The sequence below is a fragment of the Octopus sinensis genome, linkage group LG1, assembly GCF_006345805.1.
Source record: "Octopus sinensis linkage group LG1, ASM634580v1, whole genome shotgun sequence".
Taxonomy (NCBI): domain Eukaryota; kingdom Metazoa; phylum Mollusca; class Cephalopoda; order Octopoda; family Octopodidae; genus Octopus; species Octopus sinensis.
This window is the reverse complement of record NC_042997.1, coordinates 155393264-155419513: the sequence shown is the minus strand read 5'-3', so window position 1 is coordinate 155419513 and position 26250 is coordinate 155393264. Positions and strand designations below refer to the sequence as shown.

At 34.3% G+C, this 26250-nt stretch overlaps 2 protein-coding genes across 4 annotated transcripts in view; one reads left to right on the top strand and one right to left on the bottom strand.

Moving 5' to 3' along the window:
• LOC115211707 overlaps positions 1-13260 on the top strand; it is a 62034-nt gene extending 48774 nt beyond the window's left edge. For both annotated transcript variants that reach the window (XM_029780363.2, XM_029780371.2), the window contains 7 exons: positions 2639-2784; positions 3442-3554; positions 5646-5769; positions 7351-7490; positions 8722-8853; positions 10303-10543; positions 12029-13260. In XM_029780363.2, the coding sequence (XP_029636223.1) occupies positions 2639-2784; positions 3442-3554; positions 5646-5769; positions 7351-7490; positions 8722-8853; positions 10303-10543; positions 12029-12179 (1047 nt within the window). In that variant the 3' untranslated portion in view covers positions 12180-13260. The remainder of the gene's footprint in view (positions 1-2638; positions 2785-3441; positions 3555-5645; positions 5770-7350; positions 7491-8721; positions 8854-10302; positions 10544-12028) is intronic.
• Positions 13261-18652: 5392 nt separating this feature from the next.
• LOC115215133 (peroxisomal trans-2-enoyl-CoA reductase) overlaps positions 18653-26250 on the bottom strand; it is a 62420-nt gene continuing 54822 nt past the window's right edge. The window contains exons 6-9 of one of the 2 annotated variants that reach the window (XM_036505816.1): positions 25383-25487; positions 21715-21826; positions 19287-19400; positions 18653-19177 (exon numbers count right to left, since the gene is read on the bottom strand). In XM_036505816.1, coding sequence (XP_036361709.1) covers positions 19321-19400; positions 21715-21826; positions 25383-25487 — 297 coding nt within the window. In that variant the 3' untranslated portion in view covers positions 18653-19177; positions 19287-19320. Of the gene's footprint in view, positions 19401-21714; positions 21827-25382; positions 25488-26250 lie in introns of both variants that reach the window. The other variant, XM_029784310.2, reaches the window with a different exon arrangement.

Below are 26250 nucleotides of genomic sequence, written 5' to 3'. Positions count from 1 at the left end.
TATAGTCTCCTGCATATGCACACTCCTTTTTATGCATATGCATACTCCTTTTCATGTATATGCATACTCCTTTTCCTGCATATGCATACTCCTTTTCCTGCATATACATACTCCTTTTCATGCTTATGCATACTCCTTTTCATGCTTATGCATACTCCTTTTCATGCATATGCATACCCCTTTTCATGCATATGCATACTCCTTTTCATGCATATGCATACTCCTTTTCATGCATATGCATACTCCTTTTCATGCATATGCATACTCCTTTTCATGCTTATGCATACTCCTTTTCCTGCATATACATACTCCTTTTTCTGCATATGCATACTCCTTTTCCTGCTTATGCATACTTTGTTTTCCTGCATATGCATACTCCTTTTCCTGCATATACATACTCCTTTTCATGCTTATGCATACTCCTTTTCATGCTTATGCATACTCCTTTTCCTGCATATACATACTCCTTTTTCTGCATATGCATACTCCTTTTCATGCTTATGCATACTCCTTTTCCTGCATATACATACTCCTTTTTCTGCATATGCATACTGCTTTTCCTGCATATGCATACTTCATTTTCCTGCATATGCATACTCCTTTTCATGCTTATGCATACTCCTTTTCCTGCATATACATACTCCTTTTTCTGCATATGCATACTCCTTTTCATGCATATGCATACTCCTTTTCCTGCATATGCATACTTTGTTTTCCTGTATATGCATACTCCTTTTCCTGCATATGCATACTCCTTTTCATGCATATGCATACTCCTTTTCATGCTTATGCATACTCCTTTTCCTGCATATGCATACTTCATTTTTCTACATATGCATACTCCTTTTCATGCATATGCATACTCTACTTTTGCAGCATTTAGTATTCAGCGCCTTATTATATTGTGTTTATTGTGCGTAATGATATATAATTGTGTGTGTGTGTGTGTATGTAAACTTGCTTTTACAAGTTATGTTATTGTTTGAGTGCTTGTATAGCTGTTGCAAATGATATCACTTGAAAAGTAGGTTATTATAAACATCAGAGTATACACTAATATAGTTTTATTCAGGCTTTCCACCACCACAACTCTCTTTTAATTTTATAAAACATTTATTGCTTAATTTACTTATCACGAAAAAAGGATTAAAATGTCCAATAAAATTCAGTTGTAAAGAATATAGATTTGAGCTTAAAGAAAAAACATTTACTGAATTAATTTGTGCAAGCATAGCTGAGTTGTTATGAAACTTGCTTTGCAATTAAGTGGTTCCTGGTTATTTCACCGAGTAGTATTTTGAGCTATGATATCTTCTAACATAGCTTGGGTTATTCAAACCATGTGGGTGACATTAACTTGATGGAAACTGCATGGATAGATTGTTGGGTGTTCGTCATAATTTGTTGCCTATTCAGTGCTACCACCTGGCCACTTGGTACCTCAGGCAGCATCCATTATGTTGCAAGTAGTATATGAGTCAAATCTCTGTCTTTATGAATGCTGACCTTTTTTCAACAAAGCTTCTGCATTCACTGAGAGAAATAATAACAATATCGCAAGATCAGATCTTTCCAGCATCAAAAAGCACATTCAAAATGAAAATAAAAATGTTTAAAGTATTTGTATATATGGTCATCTTTACTCACTTGCCCCATCCTCCTCACCACTTATCCTCTCTCTTTCACACTAACTCCTTACACTACTTCTTCCAGTCTTCCACTAAAAAGTATCGCTTCTGTTAACTCTTCCCACTACCATAACAGATCTCTTTGCACCAAATCTGTTCTCTTTTAGTTAGTTTTATCTTGCTGGTTACAAGTGCTTACTACAAAACAGCACAAAAACCCAGTACACGCTGTAAACGGATTTTAGTTTTGCCAAGGGCAAGACAATTTTTTTAGTGCTGGTGCCATGAAATAATGCATCCTGTGTGTTCTGTAAAGTGGTTGTTCTACATCCAGCTGTAGAAGCCATGCCAAACCTGAGGCATTGATAAAGATTCCTTTCTGAAGTGCCAAATCTCTTCTTTGTACTAACTTGTACCACTTAATTTTTTTCCATTTATTATTTGCCAACACAGGACATCACTTGTTTTCTCAGATGCTACTGCTTCACTATTACAAAAATAGTCTGATCTTTGCAAAACCTTCAACTTCATTTACATTTCTTAATATTTTTAATCCATGTATTCTCTCATAGCTTTCATACACACACACACACACACTGCACATTTTACATAAACATTTTTTGGTTGTCTGACATCAAAATCTTAATAAGTAGAAGAATATATAAAGCTGTTAAATATAGGTATTGTCAAAACAGATGTGCAAAATTGCTAGAGTGCTGGATAAAAAAATGCATTGTGGTATTTACTTATCTGACTTTGAGTTCAAATCCAGCTGGTGTCAACTTTGAATGTTTATCTCTCTAGAGTCCATACTAAGAAGAAATACCATAAAATATCTTTGGTTAATTTATTTAATACCACTGCTTTCCAATAAATTTTTAACACTCTGGTCAATGTAGGAAATTCATTATTTTATAATTATGAGGAATTCTTATTAAATGTTAATTTTTTTCCATATTTTAGTAATCAAATTTATTCTTACATTTTTTCTATCTTTTTATTCATAACAGGTGTTCATATCTATTGTCAGCGAAACTTCCATTCATTCCAAATTCTGTAAAGATGAATTGTCCTTGGCATATATATCAAACAAAAGCATTTTCCCTGTTAGCATTTCTTCAGATGAAAATCTCCTTTCGGCTATGGATACTGGGATGTAAGTGACTGAATATCAATTTAATTTTCTTCTATTAATATGAAGCTTTGTGTGACACCTGTGTACAGGTGTGTCTGTAGTACAGGTGTGACACCTGTGTACAGGTGTGTCTGTAGTTAAGAAGTTTGCTTTGCAACAAGATTGTTTCAGTTTCTGTCCTATTGTGTGGCACCTAGGGCAAGTGTCTTCTACTATAGCCCCAGGCCAACCAAAGCTTTATGAGTGATTAGGTTGATGGAAACTAAAAGAAGCTTGTCAGAGGTGTTTGTACCCTTCTCTTGACATCATGTGATATTTGTAAATGTGCATAGTCATACAAGCTGTGTTCTTGGTTCCTAATCTTATGTGGAAATCTGTCTGACCAAGGGGAAATATTACCTTACTTGAAAATAGATAATGGTTGGTGACAGGAATGGCATCCCTCTATAGAAAATCTACCTCAGTGAATTCTGTCCAACTTAATCAAGCATGGAAATGTGGACGTTAAAACTGACAAAGCAATCATATTGAAGGAAACTGAAGTTTAGATTAATTGATAGTTTCGAAGAAATTTTCAGAAAATAATGAATATGCATCTAATATGCATCTAAAGAAAAAAATAACTATGAAATTTGTCTTTTCTCTTTTATAAAAGCAAAATATTTTTTTTATTCACAGGAGACTCAAGCTGGCAGGTATGCAGTGGTATAAATTTCTTGATAAGGAGAGGTATCCAGAAACCATGAACGAACTTTTGAGGGACATAAAAGCTGTATTAAATTCCATTAACAGTAAGTTTCTCCTTTGTCTTTTTTTCTTTTTCTTCAAATTAGTTCTTACTTTTTATAGCAATTTAATTTATCAATCAATTGATATCTTGACAAGCTTATAACTTGTATACCTTAATATATAATTGATTGCATAAAAGATGCCTGAGCAGTATTAGACACGTGCTGAAGTAATTAATATTGCTAGAGTGCCAGTCTTTTTTTTTTTTTTTTTGTAATTTTTTAAAAACGTTTTAAAAAAATACATCTTATATAGCCATTAGATATGGTGTGTGTGTGTATTACCGTGATCACCGTGACCGACCAAGCTATCAGATGTTGCTACACATCACTAGTCACAATGCGCTTCACATTGTTTTAGTCTTCAAATGACGCCACTCCGCTGGCTAAGTGAGCAGGCCAACAGAAGAAAGAGTGAGAGAAAGTTGCGGTGAAAGAGTACAGCAGGGATCGCCACCACCCCCTGCCGGAACCTCATGGAGCTTTAGGTGTTTTCGTTCAATAAACACTCACAATGCCCAGTCTAGGAATCGAAGTCGCGATCCTACGACCGCGAGTATGCTGCCCTAACCACTGGGCCATTGCACCTCCACGTGTGTATGTATATATATATATATAAATAAATATATAAATGCATGGCATGTATGTGTGAATTTGTCTTTGCATTCATATATTAAGTTATTGGTGTTGCTTATGTATGTTCTGCATAAACACTGTATCCTGCAGTTTAATTCAACACATGCAGACCAATGGCATGCAATATCTTAGCTATAAACACGGGTTGGTGTTAGGAAGGACATTCATTTAAGTGCTACCTCAAAAAGTTTTCTCCTACTCATGCTCACATGGAAAGAAATAGCCATCAAGCCGAGGATGATAATCATTTTATGTTATTTTTCCATGTTTGCATGGGTTAACTAAGTTTTCTTTAATATAACATTATCATATCACATGTTATGGGTCTTTTATCTCCTTTGTAAAGTTCAGCCCTCTGAGATTAGCATTTACCACTTCTTCCAGGTGTTCCTTGTTCATTCTCTTCCATCAATTTCTTCCAAATGATTGCTTGGCACTTCTTTATCTGTGCATCACATGCCCATACCGATGCAGTCTCTTCTCTGAGATACTAAATCTGATCCTCTAAGTTAAAGTAAGTTTAGTTGGTGTAGGGATTGCTAGTCGACAACAACAAATACCAAATCTGAATATACCAATAAATATTTTTGATGGAGAAGGAAAAAAACTGTTGCTGAGAAAATCACTGAAAAACCAATATTATTAATATTATATTTTTGAAATTAATAATAAAAAGTAAACTACAGCCAGTATGCTTTTGTTGTATTGGCAGAATGACCTTTTTGAAGTACAACAGTTTTCAATACATGGTTTCACATCAAAAAGTAAAGATAGATGTTGACAGATTTGATATTTTCTTTGCCTCATATTATTAGTTATACTTGTACATCATAACTGAATTCTTTCTTTGATTTTAATGAGAGCTTGACTCTTGAAAATAAAATGCTGTCTCAATTGGATTCTTTGGGCAAGTGACATTAGTATATACATTGACCCTTTGCTTTTAGCTGGCCATATCAGGCCAAAATATTCTGTTCTATGATCAAACTGGCCGGCTCTGATCTTTCACACCTACCCTACAATGTCGTTCTTAATATAAACAATCATATCAAAATCTCATAAGTACAAGATAAGTATGATTAATCCAAAGCTATGTGAATTAATAAGCATTATATATGACAGAATAATCTGAATGCTAATGGATTAAAGTTAATCACAACCTTAACTTGTTGCTATAATAAGGAAAAATACTTATGTCTTCAAAGAAAAAGATTATTGAAGACAAATGATTGGTTTACTAAGTTGGTAGGAATTTATTAGGATTAAGCTATTTCTGAATTGTAATTGAAATTGCAAAACAATTTGAATTCTTTTATGCACTCCATAATCTGAAAATGAATGAAGCCATTTTAATATATTTTTCTTAGGGTTAAAATTTCTCAAGCTGTTTTGATTTGAGTGTCCTGTTTTTTTTTATTTTGTCTTTATTGATTTTTTTTTTCTGTGTTCTTTACGTAGACAAGTCGAATGCTGAATCGAAGAGACCTCAGCGATCAACTAAGATTTACAACAAACAAAACCTTGAAACTCCTATTGATTATTGGGATAGAAAATATACAGAAAACCAAATAGATTGGAATCAGTAAGTTATTTTGGAATATTACTTTAGTGTTTAAGGCGGTGAGCTGGGAAAAGTGCTTAGCAGCATTTCTTCTGAGTTCAAATGCTGTGGAGGGGGTCGACTTTGCCTTTCATTCTTTCATTGTTCTTTAAATTAGTACCATTTGAACATAGTTCAGTGTGATCAACTTATCCCTTCCCCTGAAATTGCTGACATTGTGCCAAAATTTGAAACCAATATTATTCAAGCATTGCACTAATGATATTTAGTAGAATTCACAAATTTGAATGTTTGTATAGCTTGGGGAGACAAGAACCCTGATATTACAAGTAAATTTCTTTTTTAGAAAGATCACCACTGGTTTCCTCAAATTTGAATTTTTATTTGTCAACACCATTTTCATTACTACTTTCATGTATATCCTAGATATTCCTCATTTTTGTGTTGTAAGAGGCAGCTAAACTAGTTAAGGCATCCAGCCATAAAATCTGCCTCAGAAAACCTGTCCAATCTATAGGCGCAGGAGTGGCTGTGTGGTAAGTAGCTTGTTTACCAACCACATGGTTCCAGGTTCAATCCCACTGCGTGGCACCTTGGGCAAGTGTCTTCTACTATAGCCTCGGGCCGACCAAACCTTGTGAGTGGATTTGGTAGACAGAAACTGAAAGAAGCCTGTCATATATGTGTATATATATATGCGTGTGTCTGTGTTTGTCCCCCTAGCATTGCTTGACAACCAATGCTGGTGTATTTATGTCCCCGTTACTTAGCAGTTCGGCAAAAGAGACCGATAGAATAAGTACTGGGCTTACAAAAGAATAAGTCCCGATTAAAAGCGGTGCTCCAGCATGGCCACAGTCAATTGACTGAAACAAGTAAAAGAGTAAAGAGAGTTTATATTTTTAAATGGCATTACTTTAAAAATCAGTCTACTTCTTAGTTAAACACATTTCATCAAGGTGCATGGCTTAGTGGCTAGGGTATTTGACTCACAGTTGCAAGGTGATGAGTTTGATTTCATCATCATCATCATCATCGCTTAACGTCCGCTTTCCATGCTAGCATGGGTTGGACGGTTCAACTGGGGTCTGGGGAGCTCGAAGGCTGCACCAGGCCAGTCAGATCTGGCGGTGTTTCTACAGCTGGATGCCCTTCCTAACGCCAACCACTCTTCTGGCAGTATATTGTGTTGTCTTTGAGCGAGACATTTTATTTCTCATTACTCCAGCCCACCTGGCTGGCAAAAATGAGCTATACCTGTATTTCAAAGGGCCAGCCATGTCACTTTGTGTCACGCTGAATCTCTCTGAGAACTACGTTAAGGGTATACCTGTGATTTCACAAACTGGCTGTTCCATTGATTGGATCAACTGAAGCACTTGTTGTAACAACCTGATTTTCAGTTGGGTTGGATGGTTTTTGTAATATATCTCCAATCATCTTACCCTGTCAATAATTTGTTTGCTTATGACATATTTAAACTTCCAACTCTCAATTAAATCTACCAGAGGTTTCACAACATTGTTTTGTGAGACAGGTAAATGAAACTGTGATAGGTTAATTCTTCCAATTTATAATTGATTTTTTTTATTTCCAATGCAGATTTTGGTATGATTTGACCTGTGATTATCAAGGCTTGTTTAGCGCTTACACTCCTGATGATCAAAACTGGCTGAAATCTATCCTTCGGTGGGAGATGCATATAACTCGTGATGGGTGTCTTAAACGAGATAAATTTATTGGTGAGTTCAACCTTGATTTGTTAAGAAGTGAAGAAAAGAAATTACGTGAACAGAAATCAATTTTTTTTCAGACTTTTTTTTATATTAAATAGCAGTCAAAAAGGGTCTGCATCTCATTTAGTATCTTGGGCTTAATGCAGATAGGGAGTTCTGATTCCCGAGATCTTGGTTTTGATTTCCAGTTAGTTATCTCCTCCAGATTAACCCTTACTAGGCAGGCCTACGATGAAAGAAATTCCAGCAATGGATCTTGTAATTTTAATGAAATATTTAGGACTACATTATCTAATGTTCTCGTAAGGGTTATTTGATAAAAATCTCCTGTCTTTGTGCAATGACTATTCTGTTCAGTTGTGTTTCAAATACTAGCTTAATCTACTCATTAATGAACATAAAAATGTTACATGGTTGCTGGATTTGCTAGAAATAGCAACCAAATCTTCCTTAAACCGCATCCTTCTATCTTAAAAAGAGAGACTTTGATGAGTTGCACTTCTTAAAAGTTAGATGGAATTGTTATAGTTTAAACACTTTTGTTTATTGTTCTGTTTGACCAGAGCTGTGAAAGAAATAACTAATATTTATATTATATAATATATTTATATAATATTATATAAATGTTAATATTATATTAACTTTTATATATCACTTTAAGATTCTTCATCATTTGGTAGAGTAACAGAAATGGCAATGATAGACCAAATGTCTTGTGTTCCTCTATATCCTGTGTTTCACCCCTCTTCAATAATAAAATAAATGTCAATTGAATTGATACAATATTGGTATCCATTCAGTTCACTATTCTACAACCTTAAGAATGTGTAGCCTTCAACCAGTGTAATGTAATATTACATTATTGAAAGAGTGATGGTAACTGAGACAGAAACAACGTGACTAAATGCATTAGTTTTTATTCATCCATTTACATAATGAGTTGCTGACTTGTATCTCTGCTGGCAGGGATTTTGGTCAATAAATCAAGTACCAGTTATATACTGACATTCAGTTGACTGTAACATTCCTTAACATTGAACACTTTAAAACAGGCAGCTTTATTTAAAAACGCCAAAGGCATAGATTAGTATCAAAAGTTAATTACAAATTTTTTGTTTTATTTTTGATTAAATGCTGAGCATATATTTCTTGATTTCTGTTGTTAACTAACTTTCAATAAAATTCTTTTGTAATCATCACTGTATTTCCTTATTTGTTTATTTTTATTTTTTATCAGAATTTTGCACTGTGGATGGAATAGTTTCATCTTTGTGGCAAAGGATAGAAGAGCAGGCACGGGAAAGTTATGCTATGAAAGAAGTATTTAACATAAATTCTCATGTCCGCGTAGAAGCCATTGAAAATCTTAGTAAGTAAATTTTCTGCTTTGGTTACTCTCCTTTACAGCAAACCAAACTGATTTACTAATATTTCTTTATATTTCTAAAGCATATTGAGTCTTATAGCTATAGTTTCTTAAAGACATTTCATTTTCAACAGTTTGGTTCACTTAGCAGCGAGAAAACACATGAATAGGTACAATTCACTGATTATAAACAAGATTACTTCATAATTGTTGAATGTATCGATGTGTTAAAGATCATCTTGCATGGAAAATGTATAATTGTCATTTTTACATCCATTCTTTCCATGGCTAGCATGGATAGAACAAGACTATGGCCAGATGCCATTCCTATCACCAATTCTTACTCAATTATGGTACTTTTTTTTTTTTCCTCTGGTCTTGGCATGTCGAAATTATTAAGCTAGCATCATGCAAAGACAGAGAAAGTAAATGTTTAGACACACACAGCTATACAATGTATACAAAAGGCTTCTATATAGTATCTATTTAGCAATTTTACTCACAAGACATTGGTTAACCTGAGATTATATTATAAGACACTTTTTCCTAAAGTGCCTTGCAGCAAGACAGAACCCAAAACCATATGGTTACAAAGCACACTCCATAACAACACAGCTGTGAAGAAATGTTTGGGTAATGTCTTGCAAACTGATAAATTCTTATATGTCATGGTTGCAGACATGGTTTTTCAATAATATGATTTGGATTCATTCCCATTATGTGACATCTTGAAGAAGGGGCTTTTAACCGTAGCCTTGGATTGTGAGAGGAGAAAGTGGCTAGACAAAAACAATGGATGGATTGTTCTTGGATGGTGTTAAACTTCACAAGTATTTGGACCTGATCTCTGGTCAAGGATAACTATCTCTTGATGTGCTGCTCCCTACTGCAGGACCTCTATATTCATGATTTCTTCCTATTTAATCCTCACCTTTCCCTTTAGATCCCATAAAAAGGCCATAGCTGCTGCTTTTTTTTTTTTTTCCTTTTACTGAGACAAAAGATAAAAACTCTCCGGTGATAGTAAACAAAAAAAGAATTTAGACTGGGTCACCAGTTTGAGGATGACCAGTTTTGGGTGCCCTGCCAAAGTTCATAAACACTATCATTCCTTCACTGATTAGGCATAAAAAAAATCAACTAGTTAGTACAGATCTAATGAAGGCCAAGATGTATTTAAAATTTAAAAGTCTCTTAGATTAATTCCAAACTGTTTGATATTGACTAAATACAACACAAATGCCAAAAGTTTGGTAATGAAGATCTAGGGTTAAGATATTTGTAGAAAACTATTCATTAATTTAAAAATTAAGGATATTTTGGTATTGTTTCTATTCTATTTAAGATGGTAGGAATAGGTGCATTTCGGTTTACCAACGACTACACCTGATTTCATCTGTTCTAAACCCTGATTATGTTTTAAATTTTGTTTGTTTTTCTTCTATTTTAAAGGTAAATTCAAAAGCCGAGAAGTTGTTGATGCTTTAATCTACTTAGTAACGAACGATGAAGAACCAAATGTTCGTACTGTTGCAGCCATTTGTCTTGCCCAGACTGGTGCTAATGATGATATAACAATTCAAGCATTAATAGATGTTCTCGAAGACAAAGATCGTTTAGTGAGAGAAGCTGGATGTTTGGCACTTGGACGTTCACAAGCACACAAAGCTGTACCAACTCTATTAGAATTATGGTAACTTTTACATTTTATTCAAATTGCTATTCTTGGTTTTCTTGATTTAAAAAAAAAACATTTTTTAGCTTTTTAAACTGTGTAAGCAAGGCTCTGTGGTTAAGAAGCTTGCTTCCCAATCATGTGGCCTTGGGTTCAGTCCTGAAGCATGGCACTTTGGGCAAGTGTATTCTACTGTAACCCCAGGCCAAGTAAACCCTTGTGAGATTTGGTAAACAGAAACTGAAAAGAGTAAATATTTCAACTACATTTTTATTACTTCTATAATTGAGATGTCTTTTAGCTTTATCTGAAAACTGATTATAAAGTAATTTAATGTTAGTGCTAAAGCATTTCTCTATTCATCATCGTTTTAATGTCTACTTTTCCATGTATGCATGGGTCAGGTGGTATTTGTTGAGATAGATTTTCTATAGCCAAATGCCCTGTATCCAAGTATGGTAATATTTTCTTATGAACAGACATATTTTCAACGCAGAAGACACTGTTTGCATGATGTGAAGGCAAGGAGACATAACATTTACATTATAGACTTCTTTTCGCTTTCCATCTACCAGATCCACTCACAAGGCTGGGGTTATAGTAGAAGACACTTGCCCAAGGTGCTAATGAGCTGTACTGTACTGGCAACCACATGGTTGAAAGGCAAACTTTTTAGCATGCCTCTACTTATTCATCATCATCATCATTGTTTAACATCCGCTTTCCATGGTAGCATGGGTTGGACGATTTGACTGAGGGCTGGCAAGCCAGATGGCTGCACCAGGCTTCAATCTTGATCTGGCAGAGTTTCTACAGCTGGATGCCCTTCCTAATGCCAACCACTCTGAGAGTGTAGTGGGTGCTTTTACGTGCCACCGGCACGGGGCCAGTCAGGTGGTACTGGCAACGACCTCACTCGAATCTTTTACACATACCACTTGCACAGGTGCCAGTAAGGTGATGCTGGTAACGATCACACTCGAATGGTGTCTTTTACGTGCCACCAGCACACTCATTTTCATGAGTTCAGAATTTTTTATTTCTGATGTTTGCTAGGTGTAATCATAATTCTTCATTTCTCTGCTGCCTCCTAGTTCACCGGTAATTTTTTTTATCCTCTCAATCAATGCTTATACAGAGCTGTTGCAAAGTAATTGGTGAACTTTTTCTCTTGAATTTTTCAAAATCAGGCCATTATTGATTTCTGGTTTTCCTAGTTCAAATTTGATAAAAAAAAAAAAAATTCAGGTGCAGGATTGGGTGTGGTTAAGGAGATCATTTTGCATCCACATTGTGGGTTCAGTCCTACAGTGTAGCACCTTGGGCACATCTACTATATTTCCAGGCCAGTCAGTGCTTAAGTGGTAGTAGAATTGGTTTGTTTGACTAAAACTCTTCAACATAGTGTCCTAGAATGACCTCAATATAATGACTGAAACAATAAAAAATTTTAAATTGTTTCAATGCTTTGAAAATTATAAGGTTTTATTTATTTATTTTCAGGCGGAATGATGTCATTGCCGATGTTCGAACAGCTGCAGAAGTGGCCTTGCAACAGATTGGCGGTGATGAAGTAAAACAAGCAATGCATGTCACAAAAATGTTGGGGAGAGAAATACATGAACTTACAAAACTCGCTGAGAAAGAAGCATGATACAGTTATATTGCCAAATATATAAAAACTCATTTATTTATTTATTTATTTATCTTTTGTAAATAATCCTTGAAATCACAAGGAAAAAAAATATCTTCAGAAATTTCGAGCAAACTTCTGTCGGATTTTAAAGAAAGGGATGAAATAAGCTCTTGAATCGCATTACAAAAATTTACTTCTTTATTGGAATATATTCAATATTCTCTGCAAGGGGCTGAAGACATGTTAAAGCGTTATATATCACTTTTAATTTAATCAAGAAATTTCTATTTCTTTTTTTAAAGTATTACCTCTGCATTAACTTATAAGTTGTGAGAGTTGTATATTTTACATCTGGTAAAGTGGAAATCTTTTATATCCTTTCACATTATCAGTTCATAAAGATGAAATTAGATGTAGTGTGAAAAATGAAATTTTTTATTCATGGTATGTGTTTTTACACAAATTTTTTTTTTTTTAAATTCATTTCTTAGTTTGTAGAAAAAATATAACTACAAACATGATGTGATCATTCTTTGTATTTATTTTATTTACAAAATGGAAGAAATGACATTAAAAGAAGTCAACATTATTGTTATTATTTGTCCTGTAAATAATTAAAATTAACATTTTGTATATATAAATAGTAAATCCAAATTCCAGCTGTGCTGGAACTACATGTTTTTTACTACATCTCTAACAATCTAAAAGTGTTCTTAAAGCAACAGTTTAAGTATATTCATTAAAATGATGTAAAAAATACTACAAAAATATTAGCATATTTCTGTAGAAGATACGATATAAAAATAAAAATAAAAAATTTTTTCATTAAATCTCAAGAGTTGTGGATTAGCAGAATCAATTAAAATGGAGGATAAGATGCTGCCTTGCGGTATTTAGTTGTCTGTATATGTTCTGAGTTCAAATTCCACTAGAATTAACTTTGTCTTTCATTTGTCCAGAATTGATTAAATAAATTACCAGAAAAGAACAGTAGTCAATATAACTGACTGAATCTCTCCCTAAAACTGTGTAGTCTTGTATAGCCCTGCTTAACAATTTAACAATTCATCATTCATGAAATATATTTCATTTTTAGAAGGGTGGATTATCATGGGGTGGGGGATTAATTCCATAAGAATAAATATTCTTAAAAGAGAAAAAAAATTTTTTAATGGCCCTCCCAAATTTATTGATTATCTGATGTCAGAATAAGATTTCTTAGTTTCTCATAATTATTATGATTCTTATTTTGAAAATATTAACATTCCATGTGAACTAGCCTAAAACCAGCAAAAATATTCATTTTATATATGTATATATATATATTTTTACATGATTTTTTTATTTTCAAAGGACAAACTTAATGATGGCAACTTTTATGTTTGTTTTTTCAGTGAAATGTAAAATATTACTTCAAATTACAACTTTTTTTATATAATAAATTATGTATTTTTTAATAAAAAAGATAAGTTCATATTTTGTTTTGTCTTCTTTCCAAGTAACATTAACAATTTTCACTATAACTAAATTGGTTAATTTGCATCAAAAGGTAATCAGCCTGTAATAAAAATTTAGCTGCTGCTTCTAGTAGGTCAAGCAACCAATGTGATTTCTAGCCAACACTCCAAGAGTGTAGTGGGTGCTTTTTACATACCACCAGCACGAGGGCCAGTTATGCAGCACTAGTAACAACCACACTCGAATGGTACTTTTTATGTGCCACTAATACAAGTGCCAATCTGATTGGCACTGTCATCAGCCGCGACAATGACTTCACTTGCCTCAACAGGTCTTCGCAAGTGCAATATATTGCCCAATGATTGAAGGGTGCTCTTAAATGGGCTGATTATGCTGTACTGGCATAGGCTATGGTTACAGTCTCACTTGGCTTGCCGGGTCTTCTCAAGCACAGCATCTCTCTAAAGGTCTGTCATTTGTCATCGCCTTGGTGAGGCCAACATTCAAAGGTCGTGCTTCACCACCTCATCCCAGGTCTTCTTGGGTCTACTTCTTCCACAGGTTACCTCTACTGCTAGGGTGTGACACTTTTTCACCCAGCTGTCTTCATCCATATGCAACACATGATTATACCAGCGCAGTCGTCTCTCTTGCACACCACATCTGATGCTTCTTATGTCCAACTTTTCTTTCAAGGCACACTGACATTACACATCCAGCAGAGCATACTGGCTTCATTCCTTGCAAGCTTACGCATGTCCTCAGCAGTCACGGCCCATGTTTCACTGTCATGTAGCATGGATTTTTTTTTTACTTGTTTCAGTCATTTGACTGTGGCCATGCTGCAGCACTGCCGTTAGTCAAATCACCCCCAAGATTTATTTTTAGTAAGCCTAATACTTATTCTATCTGTCTCTTTTGCTGAACCGCTAAGTTACAAGGATGTAAACACACCAGCATCGGTTGTCAAGCGATGTTGGAGGAACAAACGCAAATACACACACACATTTTTATATATATATATATATATATACACACACAACAGGCTTCTTTCAGTTTCTGCCTACCAAATCCACTCACAAGGCTTTGATCAGCCTGAGGCTATAGTGGAAGACACTTGCCCAGAGTGCCATGCAGTGGGACTGAATCCGGAACCATGTGGTTGGTAAGCAAGCTACTTACCACACAGCCACTCCTGCGCACATGCCACATAGTCTACCTTTTACTGTGAGAGAGAGGTCCTTTGAGACCAGCAGAGGTAGGAGCTCTCTGAACTTTGCCCAGGCTATTCTTATTCTAGCAGCTACACTCTCAGAGCAACAGCCCCTGCTACTGACTTGATCATCGAGGTAACAGAAGCTATCAACTACTTCTAGTTTTCCCCTCTGGAATGTGATGTAGGCTATTTCCTGTACATTTTCAGTGTTCAATACCCCTGAGCATTTGTTACACAAAATCTATCTTCCCAATTAGCCTTTATTTGATATTGCTGCACCTCTTATGTATCCATAGCTTACACCGAGTACATCTTTTGGAGTTTCCACTTATGCCTTTCCTACAGATCAAGCAGAGCCATCTACCTGAAGGGATTTATGGTTAGCCCGCCTCAAATCAATCAAAACCTTGGGAATGGAAGAACTGGGATTGACTTGTTTGGCTAAACCCTTTGAGATGGTGTCTCATCATGGCTGTAGTCCATTAACATAACCCTTTAGCATTCAGATTATTCTATCAAATCTAATACTTGTTTATTCACAATGTTTTGAATTAACCATGCATTATTTTATAGCTTTGAAATATTTATAAGGTAACTGCTAATTTTTAGATATTGGCAGTTTAAACATAAAAGCATATTTTGGTAGGATATGGTCAGTTTAAATGCTAAAGTGTTAAATAAGGAAAAGATATTAATAGGATATATTCTTACAGCAAAAGAAGCTTTCTGGTTGAAATACACCAAAAAATGGCGACAGAGCAGTAAAAAAATCGTAAAAAATAGGGATTTTCACAGAAAAAAAGCACCTTTTTGATGTAAATAAGTTTTGGTGTTAACATGGTCTGATTTGAATTTTTCCTTCTACAGAAGGAAGAGCAAGCCTTCTATCATACTCTCAATTTTGGTCAACTTGCACCACAGGGTCTCATAGGAGATAGTGTTAGTTGAAGGCTACCAAACCTGCCATACACAGACAACTTCAGCTTTATATAGAGAGAGATTTAGATAAATTCTCTGAGACGCATGCAGCTCTGATTTCTTCAAACATTTACATCATTTGCAAGTGTTGAATTGTGAAATCATGGATACAGTCTGGCTATATATTTTTTCCAAGTAGCATTTAAAATCGAAGGTTTCACTTCATCCCATGACTCAGCTATGTTATCCACAGTATCCATTGTGTGAAAATTCTTTAGGAAGTCTCTAACTGTAGATTTATCTTTCCTGTCAGTTGTTTGAAAGTTCTCTGGTAATATATCTTGAAGTTAGCTATCATACCTAGATTCATTAACTGGAGTAAGAAAGAGATATTCTTGGGGATATATTCTATTCCCACACTATCAGAAAGTTCATTTAGGTTTACTGAATGGATTGGTGTGTTACCTAATAGGAGTGATGCTTTGTATCTGGCACTGTGCCTTTCTACATCATGTCAAAAATGTTTGTAAACTACTCTTTGAAAAGATTCCTAGTTCTCCAAGTCTTATTTGAATGCCAAATCAGTTATGTTAAACTTTGCATAACTCTTAAAGGACCTTGGATTTTCATGTACATCTGTAAGGGCTCTAAGTTAGAATCGCCAACAGCTTTTTCTCCCAGAAGAAACGCCAGATGATTTTTAGAGGTTCTAAATCCTAGCGTTGTTCTTTCTTTCTTAAATATAAATTCTAGCAGGCATGACCTTTCAAAAAAGTGCAGGTTCATCAGCATTCTATACTTGTGCTGCAGTTTTTTTTTGTTTTTTTTTCCAGCTGCTGAGGATAATTAGCAGTAACCCCTGTGTCAGCACTAGCAGCTTCAGCAGTCATTTTTAAGTTGTGTAAATTCAAATTCTTCTTAGACCTATCAAACCATCCTTTACAAGGCAGAAAAGATTTTTAAAACTTTCACTTTCTTTTTTATTTTTTTACAAATTGTCACACAAACTTTTTGGCTTTTTTCTTTTTAAATTTTCATCATGCTTATCAGCACATGGAGTCTGACTCTTTATTAATACTCTCAAGATCTGTCACACTTTAAGCATCACAATAGATCTATATAAAGATAAGGTCTGAGCAGTTAACAGAGTAGCTTCTTGAGCACTTGACTTAATTTTCTCTCTAATGGCATGTATTGGTCTCGCTTTAGACATTGCAAGCTATTATGATTCGGCAACGTGGCTAATTATTTTCTCTTGCAGCAAGCCCTTTTAACATATCAAAATTAATATTCAATGTAATCCTACTACGGTTCCTTTTCGTGCCACTGCTTCCAATTTCACTTGATGGGTTCTTTTGTAAGTTCATGGGTTCTTTCCATAAATCAAACAGTGACAATCAACAATTATCTACAACAAATATGTATTATAAAAACAAAAAATAACACCACAAAAGAACTATTTTGTGAGAGTACAAAGTTAGTGTCTTATTATGGACGTAAGAGTGGAAATTTGATGAGAGGGTGAAGGAGTGAGGTGGAAGAAAGTACTCTCTTTACTCTTTTACTTGTTTCAGTCATTTGACTGTGACCATGCTGGAACACCGTCTTTAGTTGAGCAAATCGACCCCAGGACTTATTCTTTGTAAGCCTAGTACTTATTCTATCGGTCTCTTTTGCCGAACTCCTAAGTTATGGGGATGTAAACACACCAGCATCAGTTGTCAAGCGTTGTTGGAGGGACAAATACAGACACACACACACATATATATATATGACGGGCTTCTTTCAGTTTCCATCTACCAAATCCACTCACAAGGCTTTGGTCGGCCCAAGGCTATAGTAGAAGACACTTGCCCAAGGTGCCATGCAGTGGGACTGAACCCAGAACCATGTGGTTGGTAAGTAAGCTACTTACCACACATCCACTCCTGTATGATTACATTTAGTTGAAGGGCTACCATGTTTATAGACACTTTGCCCTTTGAACCATATAACTGTACACTCATACACACCACACACTGTTGTATTGACATGCATCATATACAGCTACAGATACTATCATGTGGATACTATTGTTGTTACTAGTTGCTTATTCAAAAGTTGGTAGAGAGGAAGATGTGGGGAACATTGGCTGTTTTGGCGTTGGTGACTGTGATAATAGGGACTGGCATCGATCATTTATTCTTGATAATTGCATTGATGTCATTGTTTAGCCACAAGTCAATCCTCATTGACCTAAGATCAAAAACATTCCCTTCAACATTTAAAATACACTCAGATACCACATTATCTCATGCCATTGTGATTTATTTTAGATGGATTTCGTAATCTTGTGGGTGTTGGTCATTAAGGAGTAGGTGTGTTGATAATGATGGTTGTATTGGTTTTGGTTTGATGCCAATGGTGTTGGTGTTGATGGTGAAGGTTGATTTTTATTTATAGCTCTCTATATATATAACTAAACAGATACTAACCCCTCAAAACCATACACAAATACAATAAGAAATTTCATATTACACTATGAAAGGGTTTATTGTGCCATACACACACACATACATACATGTGCGTGTGTATCATGATTATAGTTTCTCAAATTGATAACTTCTTTGATCTTAACAAAATCACTGAGAAGTGGTCTTTTGGCTAACAAGGATATTGTATGTAGGTTTTAAATTCTTTTTTTTTTTAATACGTTTCAGCTCAGAGCTGAAACTTCAGAAAAATTCTGAAAATTTATCTGAATTTTGTTAGGCTAAATCACAGTCCATATACTAAAGTTAGTGGTTATATTTTACAATCTTCATAAGTATAAAATCTCAACCTGAGGTAGCTGAAATGTGGGGAATACCTGTATAAATCCACTGAAAACAATTATATGGCATGACAAAAGAGGTACCAATACCTTCAAAGTACTTTTATTTCAGCAACCTGATTATTTGACAATGATATTAGTCAAGTAAGTGTTAACATATTTAATGTAGAAAAAGAAGAGACAACATCAGTCTACAATCTAGAGGGGATATTTTAATCAATTCAACAAACAAGAGAGATCACTCTGGATATGTTTTGTTCTTATTAGACCTCTTCTGCAAAGCACTGGCTTCACTTAATCCAGTGTACAGTAAGGTGACGTAAAATAATTTTAAAGTGAGGCTGTTTCACCCCAGATCCATACTGACTATGATCAAAAAAAGTCATGACTATCTTGTCTAAGTACATTAGGGACTACATAAATCCAATGTCTCCTTCCATGTCTTGCAAGCTGACTGAAAACACATGCTTCTACATTGCTATTAAATCTTTTAAAATTCTCCTGTAGACTGCATTCTCACATTTAGTTTCTGAGCCTCCCTTGCTTCAGTCTTCTTAGTTGACTTATAATCTTAAATGATTAAAATCTTTAGCCCCTTTTCATTTCAAAAAGCTATTCTAAATATGGCAAAATAGATATAAATATAACAATTATATTTGCATTATTTTAATTAAGTGCAATAATTTGTTGGTTCAATATCTTATATTAAAAAATAAATCACTTTTATGTATTCTTCCATTTTCTTCAGCACATTATTATAATTTGCTTTTGGGGGAACTGTCTTCATCAGTGTCTGCTTCAGAACCACAGGAATATTCTGGCCAATTTTTATGATCTTCAAACAAGAAAGTAAAAAGCATTAGTTTAAAAAACGATATTTTAGATATTGTTGTATTTGGGGATGGTCATGTCACCAATTTAGCCTATGAAAACACACACACTATCTATTTGGTGTTTGCTTGCTTTAGCTTTATTTCATATTAATTATATGTCAGCCAAAGTTCTTTCATCACTCTTCTGTGACCTCATCAGTGGTCCTTTGCTTTCTTCTTTGTGTCTCTCCTTCCTAACGATCTGCTATTTTGTATTCCTGTTGTATGAGTCTTTATTTGCACATACGTATATCCCTGTGTGTGTGTATGGGAATGAGTATGGTACCTGCATTATCAGTATCCCTGGTTTATTCATGTTTATTTTATTTTATTTATTTGTTTTTATCTACTTGTGCATTTTTTTTATTAATTTATTATATTTTGTTTATGTATTTAATTATTTAATTCCATTTATTTATTTATCTATTTATAAATAAATAAATAAATGGAATTAAATAATTAAATACAAACAAAATATAATAAATTAATACAAAAAAATGAATGAGTAAGTAGATAAAAACAAATAAATAAAATAAAATAAATGTGAATAAACAGGGGATACTGATAATGCAGGAAGGAGAGACACAAAAAAGAAAGAAGAAAGCAAAGGACCACTGATGAGGTCACAGAAGTGTGATGAAAGAACTTTGACTGAAATATAACTAATATGAAATAAGCAGAAGCAAATGAACACTAAATAAATAGTGTGTGTGTGTGCTTTCATTGGTTAAATTGGCATCATGACCACCCCAAATACAACAATATCTGTTTCAACATACGATTTCACATCAAGAATCTTGCAAAATGAATACATAAATGTGATATTTTAGTGTTATAATTTAATCTTACTGTGTGTGTGTATTTTTAATTAGTTTACAATGAAACAAAATTATCTCTTCTGCCAATTTATCACACATTGATTAGCTTCAGTTTACAAATATGATTAGCTAATATTATGCTTGGGTATTGCAAGATCAATAACCCTGTGTAGAACTCAATATACATATGTTTCAGAACGAAGTGTTGGCTGAGTAAATAGCAGTAATAAGAAAGAGAGATGACAGGGCAATAAATGATTTATCTTATAGTCGAGGCTCTGGTGACGTTATAAGGTGTTATACAGGCACTCAACTAAGAGTCCGCTGCATCTTATAGCAGAAACAACTGTAAGCTAATGAAATTCATATGACAGACACTTATTCCTTTGAAATCTCTCTTTCTAATAACTAGCTATAGTAAAATTTAAAGGTTTTAATAAGTTTGTATATAATAGGGAGAAAAAGAATAGGATGTTTTAAGGTTTTATTCATCTAAGTGAATTTTGTTTTTTATTGTGAATATAACAGATAGATGTTCCCAGTACAACCTCAGGTTTGAACTTCACTGCAAAGACCCACTTCTAGGAGACATCAAAGCAAACAGAATCTGAAGAAGCTAGTGATAATCTCTATGTGGGAAAAATAAGTATAAGATATTCACAGAGTACTCAGAATACCAGGTTTCTTGTCCCTCACCACTGTACACTAACTTATTCTGCTCTGTGAATAATGGATATTTTCATAGTGTTGCAGATACTAAATAGATAGAATCAAATGAATAACTAGAGAGATAACTAATTCTGCTTGATAGTTAGTACTAGGAGAATAATTCCACAAGAACAAAACTCAGTAATTGGAAAAGTAATTGTATCAGCAGCAGGGCCCAAAAGCATAATCTGGTTTACCCCTGCTGCATCATGATGGTTCCGTACCCCTTTGAGCAACATTAAATTCACTCATCGGTCCACAAACACTCTCAAAGCATTCCTATTAAAAAAAAAATACAAAGATAAAACTGAAAGAGGTCTGTTGTACACACATATGTATATGTGTACACACATATTTATATGTATATACATATGTTGTACACACATATGTATATGTGTGTGTATGTTTGTGTCTCCTTGTCTTGACATTGCATGATAGTTGTAAACGAGTGCCACTGTCATACAAGCAGTGTTGTTCATTTCCAATATTCTGTAGAAACATATCTGGCCTAGGAGAAATATTACCTTGCATGGAAAAAAGTAAGGGTTGGTGACAGGAAGGGCATCTGGCCATAGAAAACTGGCCTCAGTAAACTCTGCCTGATTCATGAGAACTTGGAAAAGTGAACATTAAAGTGATGCTTGATGCTGATGTGTGAGGTGGAGCATGCATTTATGCACAGTGATTGTCTTTGTGCCCTTCTAATTGCAAGACAATCCAATTCAAATGGTATTATTTTGATAATATTTACCTGGTACATCATAGAGAGTGCTGTATAAACTTGAAGCACCATCAACTTTTATTGTTGTGCCAGTGATGTAGGAGGCAGCAGGTGAAAGCAAAAAGCAAACAGCTGCTGAAATCTTGAAATTGAAATAAAATAGAAAAATACAGGATTAATAATGGTCTATTTTAATCATAAAACACCAATAATAATACTCCTTTCTACTATAGGCACAAAGCCTGAAATTCGGAGGAAGGGAGCTAGTCAATCAGAATGCTACTTATTTACCAACCCTAAAAGAATGAAAGGTAAAGTCAACCGTGGCAGGATTTGAACTCAAAATGTAAAGGTGGATGAAGCATTTTGCAAGACATGCTAAGAATTCTGCCAGCTCGCCACCTTAGTAGTAGTAGTAGTAGTAGTAGTAGTAGTAGTAATAATAATAATAATAATAATAATAATAAAAATAATAATAATAATAATCCTTTCTATAATAGGCACAAGGCCTGAAATTTTGGGGGATGGGACAAGTCAATTACATAGATCTCGGTGTTTCACTGGTACTTAATTTATCGACTCCAAAAGAATGAAAGGCAAAGTTGATCTTGGTGGAATTTGAACTCAGAATGTAAAGACAGATGAAATGTTGCTAAACATTTCGCCCGGCATGCTAACAATTCTGCCAGCTTGCTGCCTTAATAATAATAATAATAATAATAATAATAATAATAATAATAATAAAAATAATAATAATAATAATAATCCTTTCTATAATAGGCACAAGGCCTGAAATTTTGGGGGATGGGACAAGTCAATTACATAGATCTCGGTGTTTCACTGGTACTTAATTTATCGACTCCAAAAGAATGAAAGGCAAAGTTGATCTTGGTGGAATTTGAACTCAGAATGTAAAGACAGATGAAATGTTGCTAAACATTTCGCCCGGCATGCTAACAATTCTGCCAGCTTGCTGCCTTAATAATAATAATAATAATAATAATAATAATAATAATAATAATAAAAATAATGATAATTCTTTCTAATTTTGATACAAAGCCAGCAAATTTGAAGGGTATGGTAAGTTGATTGATTCATCCTTTCAGGGTTAATTAAATAAGTACCAGTTGATGTAATCAACTATCCCTCTCCCCCAAAATTTCAGACCCTGTGCCTATAATAGAAATGATTATTATCATTAAGGCAGCAAGCTGGCAGAGCCATTAATTAGCATGCCAGGCAAAATGCTTAGTGGTATTTCATCTGTCTTTACATTCTGAGTTCAAATTCCACCAAGGTTGACTTTGCTTTTCATTCTTTCAGGGTCAATAAAATAAGTACCAGTTGAGCACTGTGGTCAATGTAATTGATTTGCACCCTTCCCCAAATTGCTAGCCTTGTGCCAAAATTTGAAACCATAATCATTATTATTATTAAACAACAAAAATTGAAATCATCATCATCATCATTATTATTATTATTATTATTATTATTATTATTATTATTATTATTATTATTATTGTTGTTGTTGTTGTTAAACAGCAAGAGCAACAAGATGAAACAAAATGGGATGGTCATAGCTGGAACAATTTTGATCCTAAGTTTGCTGGACCATGGCTAAACTGAACTCAACAATAATATAAAAAAAAAAAACTGAGAAGAAAATATAACAAAGCTGGGATGGTCATGACAGGAAAATAGGTCAAACAGACACACATATGATCAAAGTCAGTACAAGCATGACCATCCCATCTCTTTCCAAGCCCTTTCTTTTCTAAAGATGGTGCAATGCAATACAAAGGAGATTTAGCTGCTATTTTTATAGCTTGTTCAACAACCATTGAGAGATTCCCTTGTTGGCCTATCCTATTTTGTCTTTATTTCTATTTCTAAGTAAGTGATTTATTCCACCACCTCGTTTGAATTCTCCATAACTTATTCACTGATTCTAGATGGACATTTTGATAAGGACAAAGCTGAGCACAGCAACAAGAGAATAAAAGAATAAAATTAACTAAAGATGAGATGGTTGTCTGAAACCTCTTTGACCATAGGTCTGCTGGACAAGGGTTGACCTGATTCTAAAGAATAACAACAAAGTAAAAAAATAAAGCAATAACAAAATAAGAAAATATTACGAACAAGTGTCTAGTGCCAAATATAACTATGATTGAATAATTATGTTAATAAGTCTTAATTAAGACTTATCATGTCTCTCTTTGACTCATACTGCCATGTAAAAACTATTGAAACAAAGATAATAATTTGTGTATCTAAGTGTGTAAGTGGGTGAGTGATTATGTATGTATGTATGTATGTGATAATGAGTATATGTATATGGGTAATTTATGAGTATGCATGAAGAGAGAGGTTGCTGTCTTATAGTGCACATATATACATAAATATATGAGTGTATATGTGATAATCAATATGAATGTGTGTGTGTATATGCATGATAATGAGTATGTGTTTGTGGGGCAGGGTGGTGTATTGATGTGAGTGTGTATGTGATAACCAGTATATGTATGTGTATATGTTTGTGGGCGCTGTTCAATAATGAATGTCTTACATTGTTTCAAGGCTGGCTGTTGAAAGGGAGTGCTTCATTTGGTTTAAATGACTTGGCCACCTCACCTTTATATTTGGTACTTGAGATATCAACCCCAGAAGAATGAAAGACAACCCTCATATCTATATAATGTATTTTAATCCCTCACTTCACATATGTCTGCCAGCTTCTCTCTGTCTTTGTCTTACAATAAAAACTAATTTTCACACTTGATTTACTGAGTAAATACACTTATATGGGTCAGTTAATGTAATCATCATCATCATCATCAGTAGTAGTAGTAGTAGTAGTAGTAGTAGTACAGGGATATGTGCTGTAACAGCACATCACTGCATCCACCATTTGTTAGTGATTCCCTACTCCTAATGGATGACACCTTTGCACTGTTGGGGTAGTCATTGCTGGTGAAGGTTTTATGAGATCGGAGTGCAAATCCTACCTCAACCTCTTTTAGTTGCCTCTTATGACATGCAGATGAAATGTTGGGTCTACTCTTTGACATGCCAGACCTCACACAGCACTAGAGCAACATGAAATGAAGTGTTTTGCACAAGAACACAACATACCACCCAGTCTATGAATTGAACCCACGATCTGGCAATCATGATTGCAACACCATATGAAGGCCACATACCTTCATCTGCTGCCATTTATACTGTTATAATTTGAGCCAACAAGACAAACAGGCCTGCCTGCCTACCTACATACCTATACACACACACTCACATACATACATGCATGTATGCATGCATGACAGGCTTCTACCATTTCCGTGAATCAAATTTCCTCACAATGCATTGGTTAGCTCAGAGCCAGTGTAGAAGACACTTGCCCAAAATGCTATGCAAGTGTAAGTTTAGTGACAAATTTAATAGTAGAATCATGTAGTTTATAGGAATCCTTGTTACTTAAGTAACAAAAACTAATGGAAACTCCACAATGCAGAATAAAACAAAAAAATATTCATTTAATATTTCAGTTTTAAATACCATACATATTTTAGATTATGGATATTATCTGATATTTTCGGAGTTGAAATTGCCAACACTTGAAATATCATACAATATCTAGGTGCCTAGATATATAATGAGACACATCCGTTTGACAAAACTTATTAATTTTGACTTACCTCTTCAGGTTGACCAAGTCTTTTGGCTGGGATTAAGGGTTTCGACATACTGAATACATCAAGATCACCATAGTTAGCAGCAGCAGTCTTGGAATAAATTAATCCCTAAATACAGTAAAAAATAAAAAGAATCAAAATATTACTATGGTTTTGTTATTCTTAATATATATATACAAATAAAGCTGAAGTTGTCTGTGTGTGTGTGGCAAGTTTGGTAGCCTTCAACTAACACTATCTCCTCCAAGACCCTGCAGCGCAAGTTGACCAAAATTGAAAGAATGATAGAAGAAGGCTTGCTCTTCATTCCATAGAAGAAAAAATTCAAATCGGACCATGTTAAGATCAAAAATTATTTACATCAAAAAGGTGCTTTTTTTCCTATGAAAATCCCTATTTTTTACGATTTTTTTTTACTGCTGTGTCGCCATTTTTCAGTGTATTTCAACCAGAAAAATGTTCATTTAAAGAGAATAACAAGCTACATAATGCAAAATTTTTACTTTTCAAAAAAGATTGAAACTATGTCAAAACTTTGTTAACATGACATCAAAGTCTGCCATTTTAAGCACAACTAAAAAACAAACTTGAGCAACGCCGGGCTATAACTGCTAGTATATTTAAAAAACAATGTAACCTAGGAAAAAATTGAGCAGACCACATGCATGGAAGCAACAGAAAATTTATTCACAAATGAAAGTAATGATTGAAGGATAAAGAGCAAAGGTTAAAAATTGTTGTTTAACATCAATACAGCCATGACTGAGCAGATTTATCATCAAAGGCACTCCAACCATGCCCCTTCTCCGTTTTTGTACATTAATGATTACATTGTTTAATGTTTCTTTCATTTCATAAGACAGTAGGACTC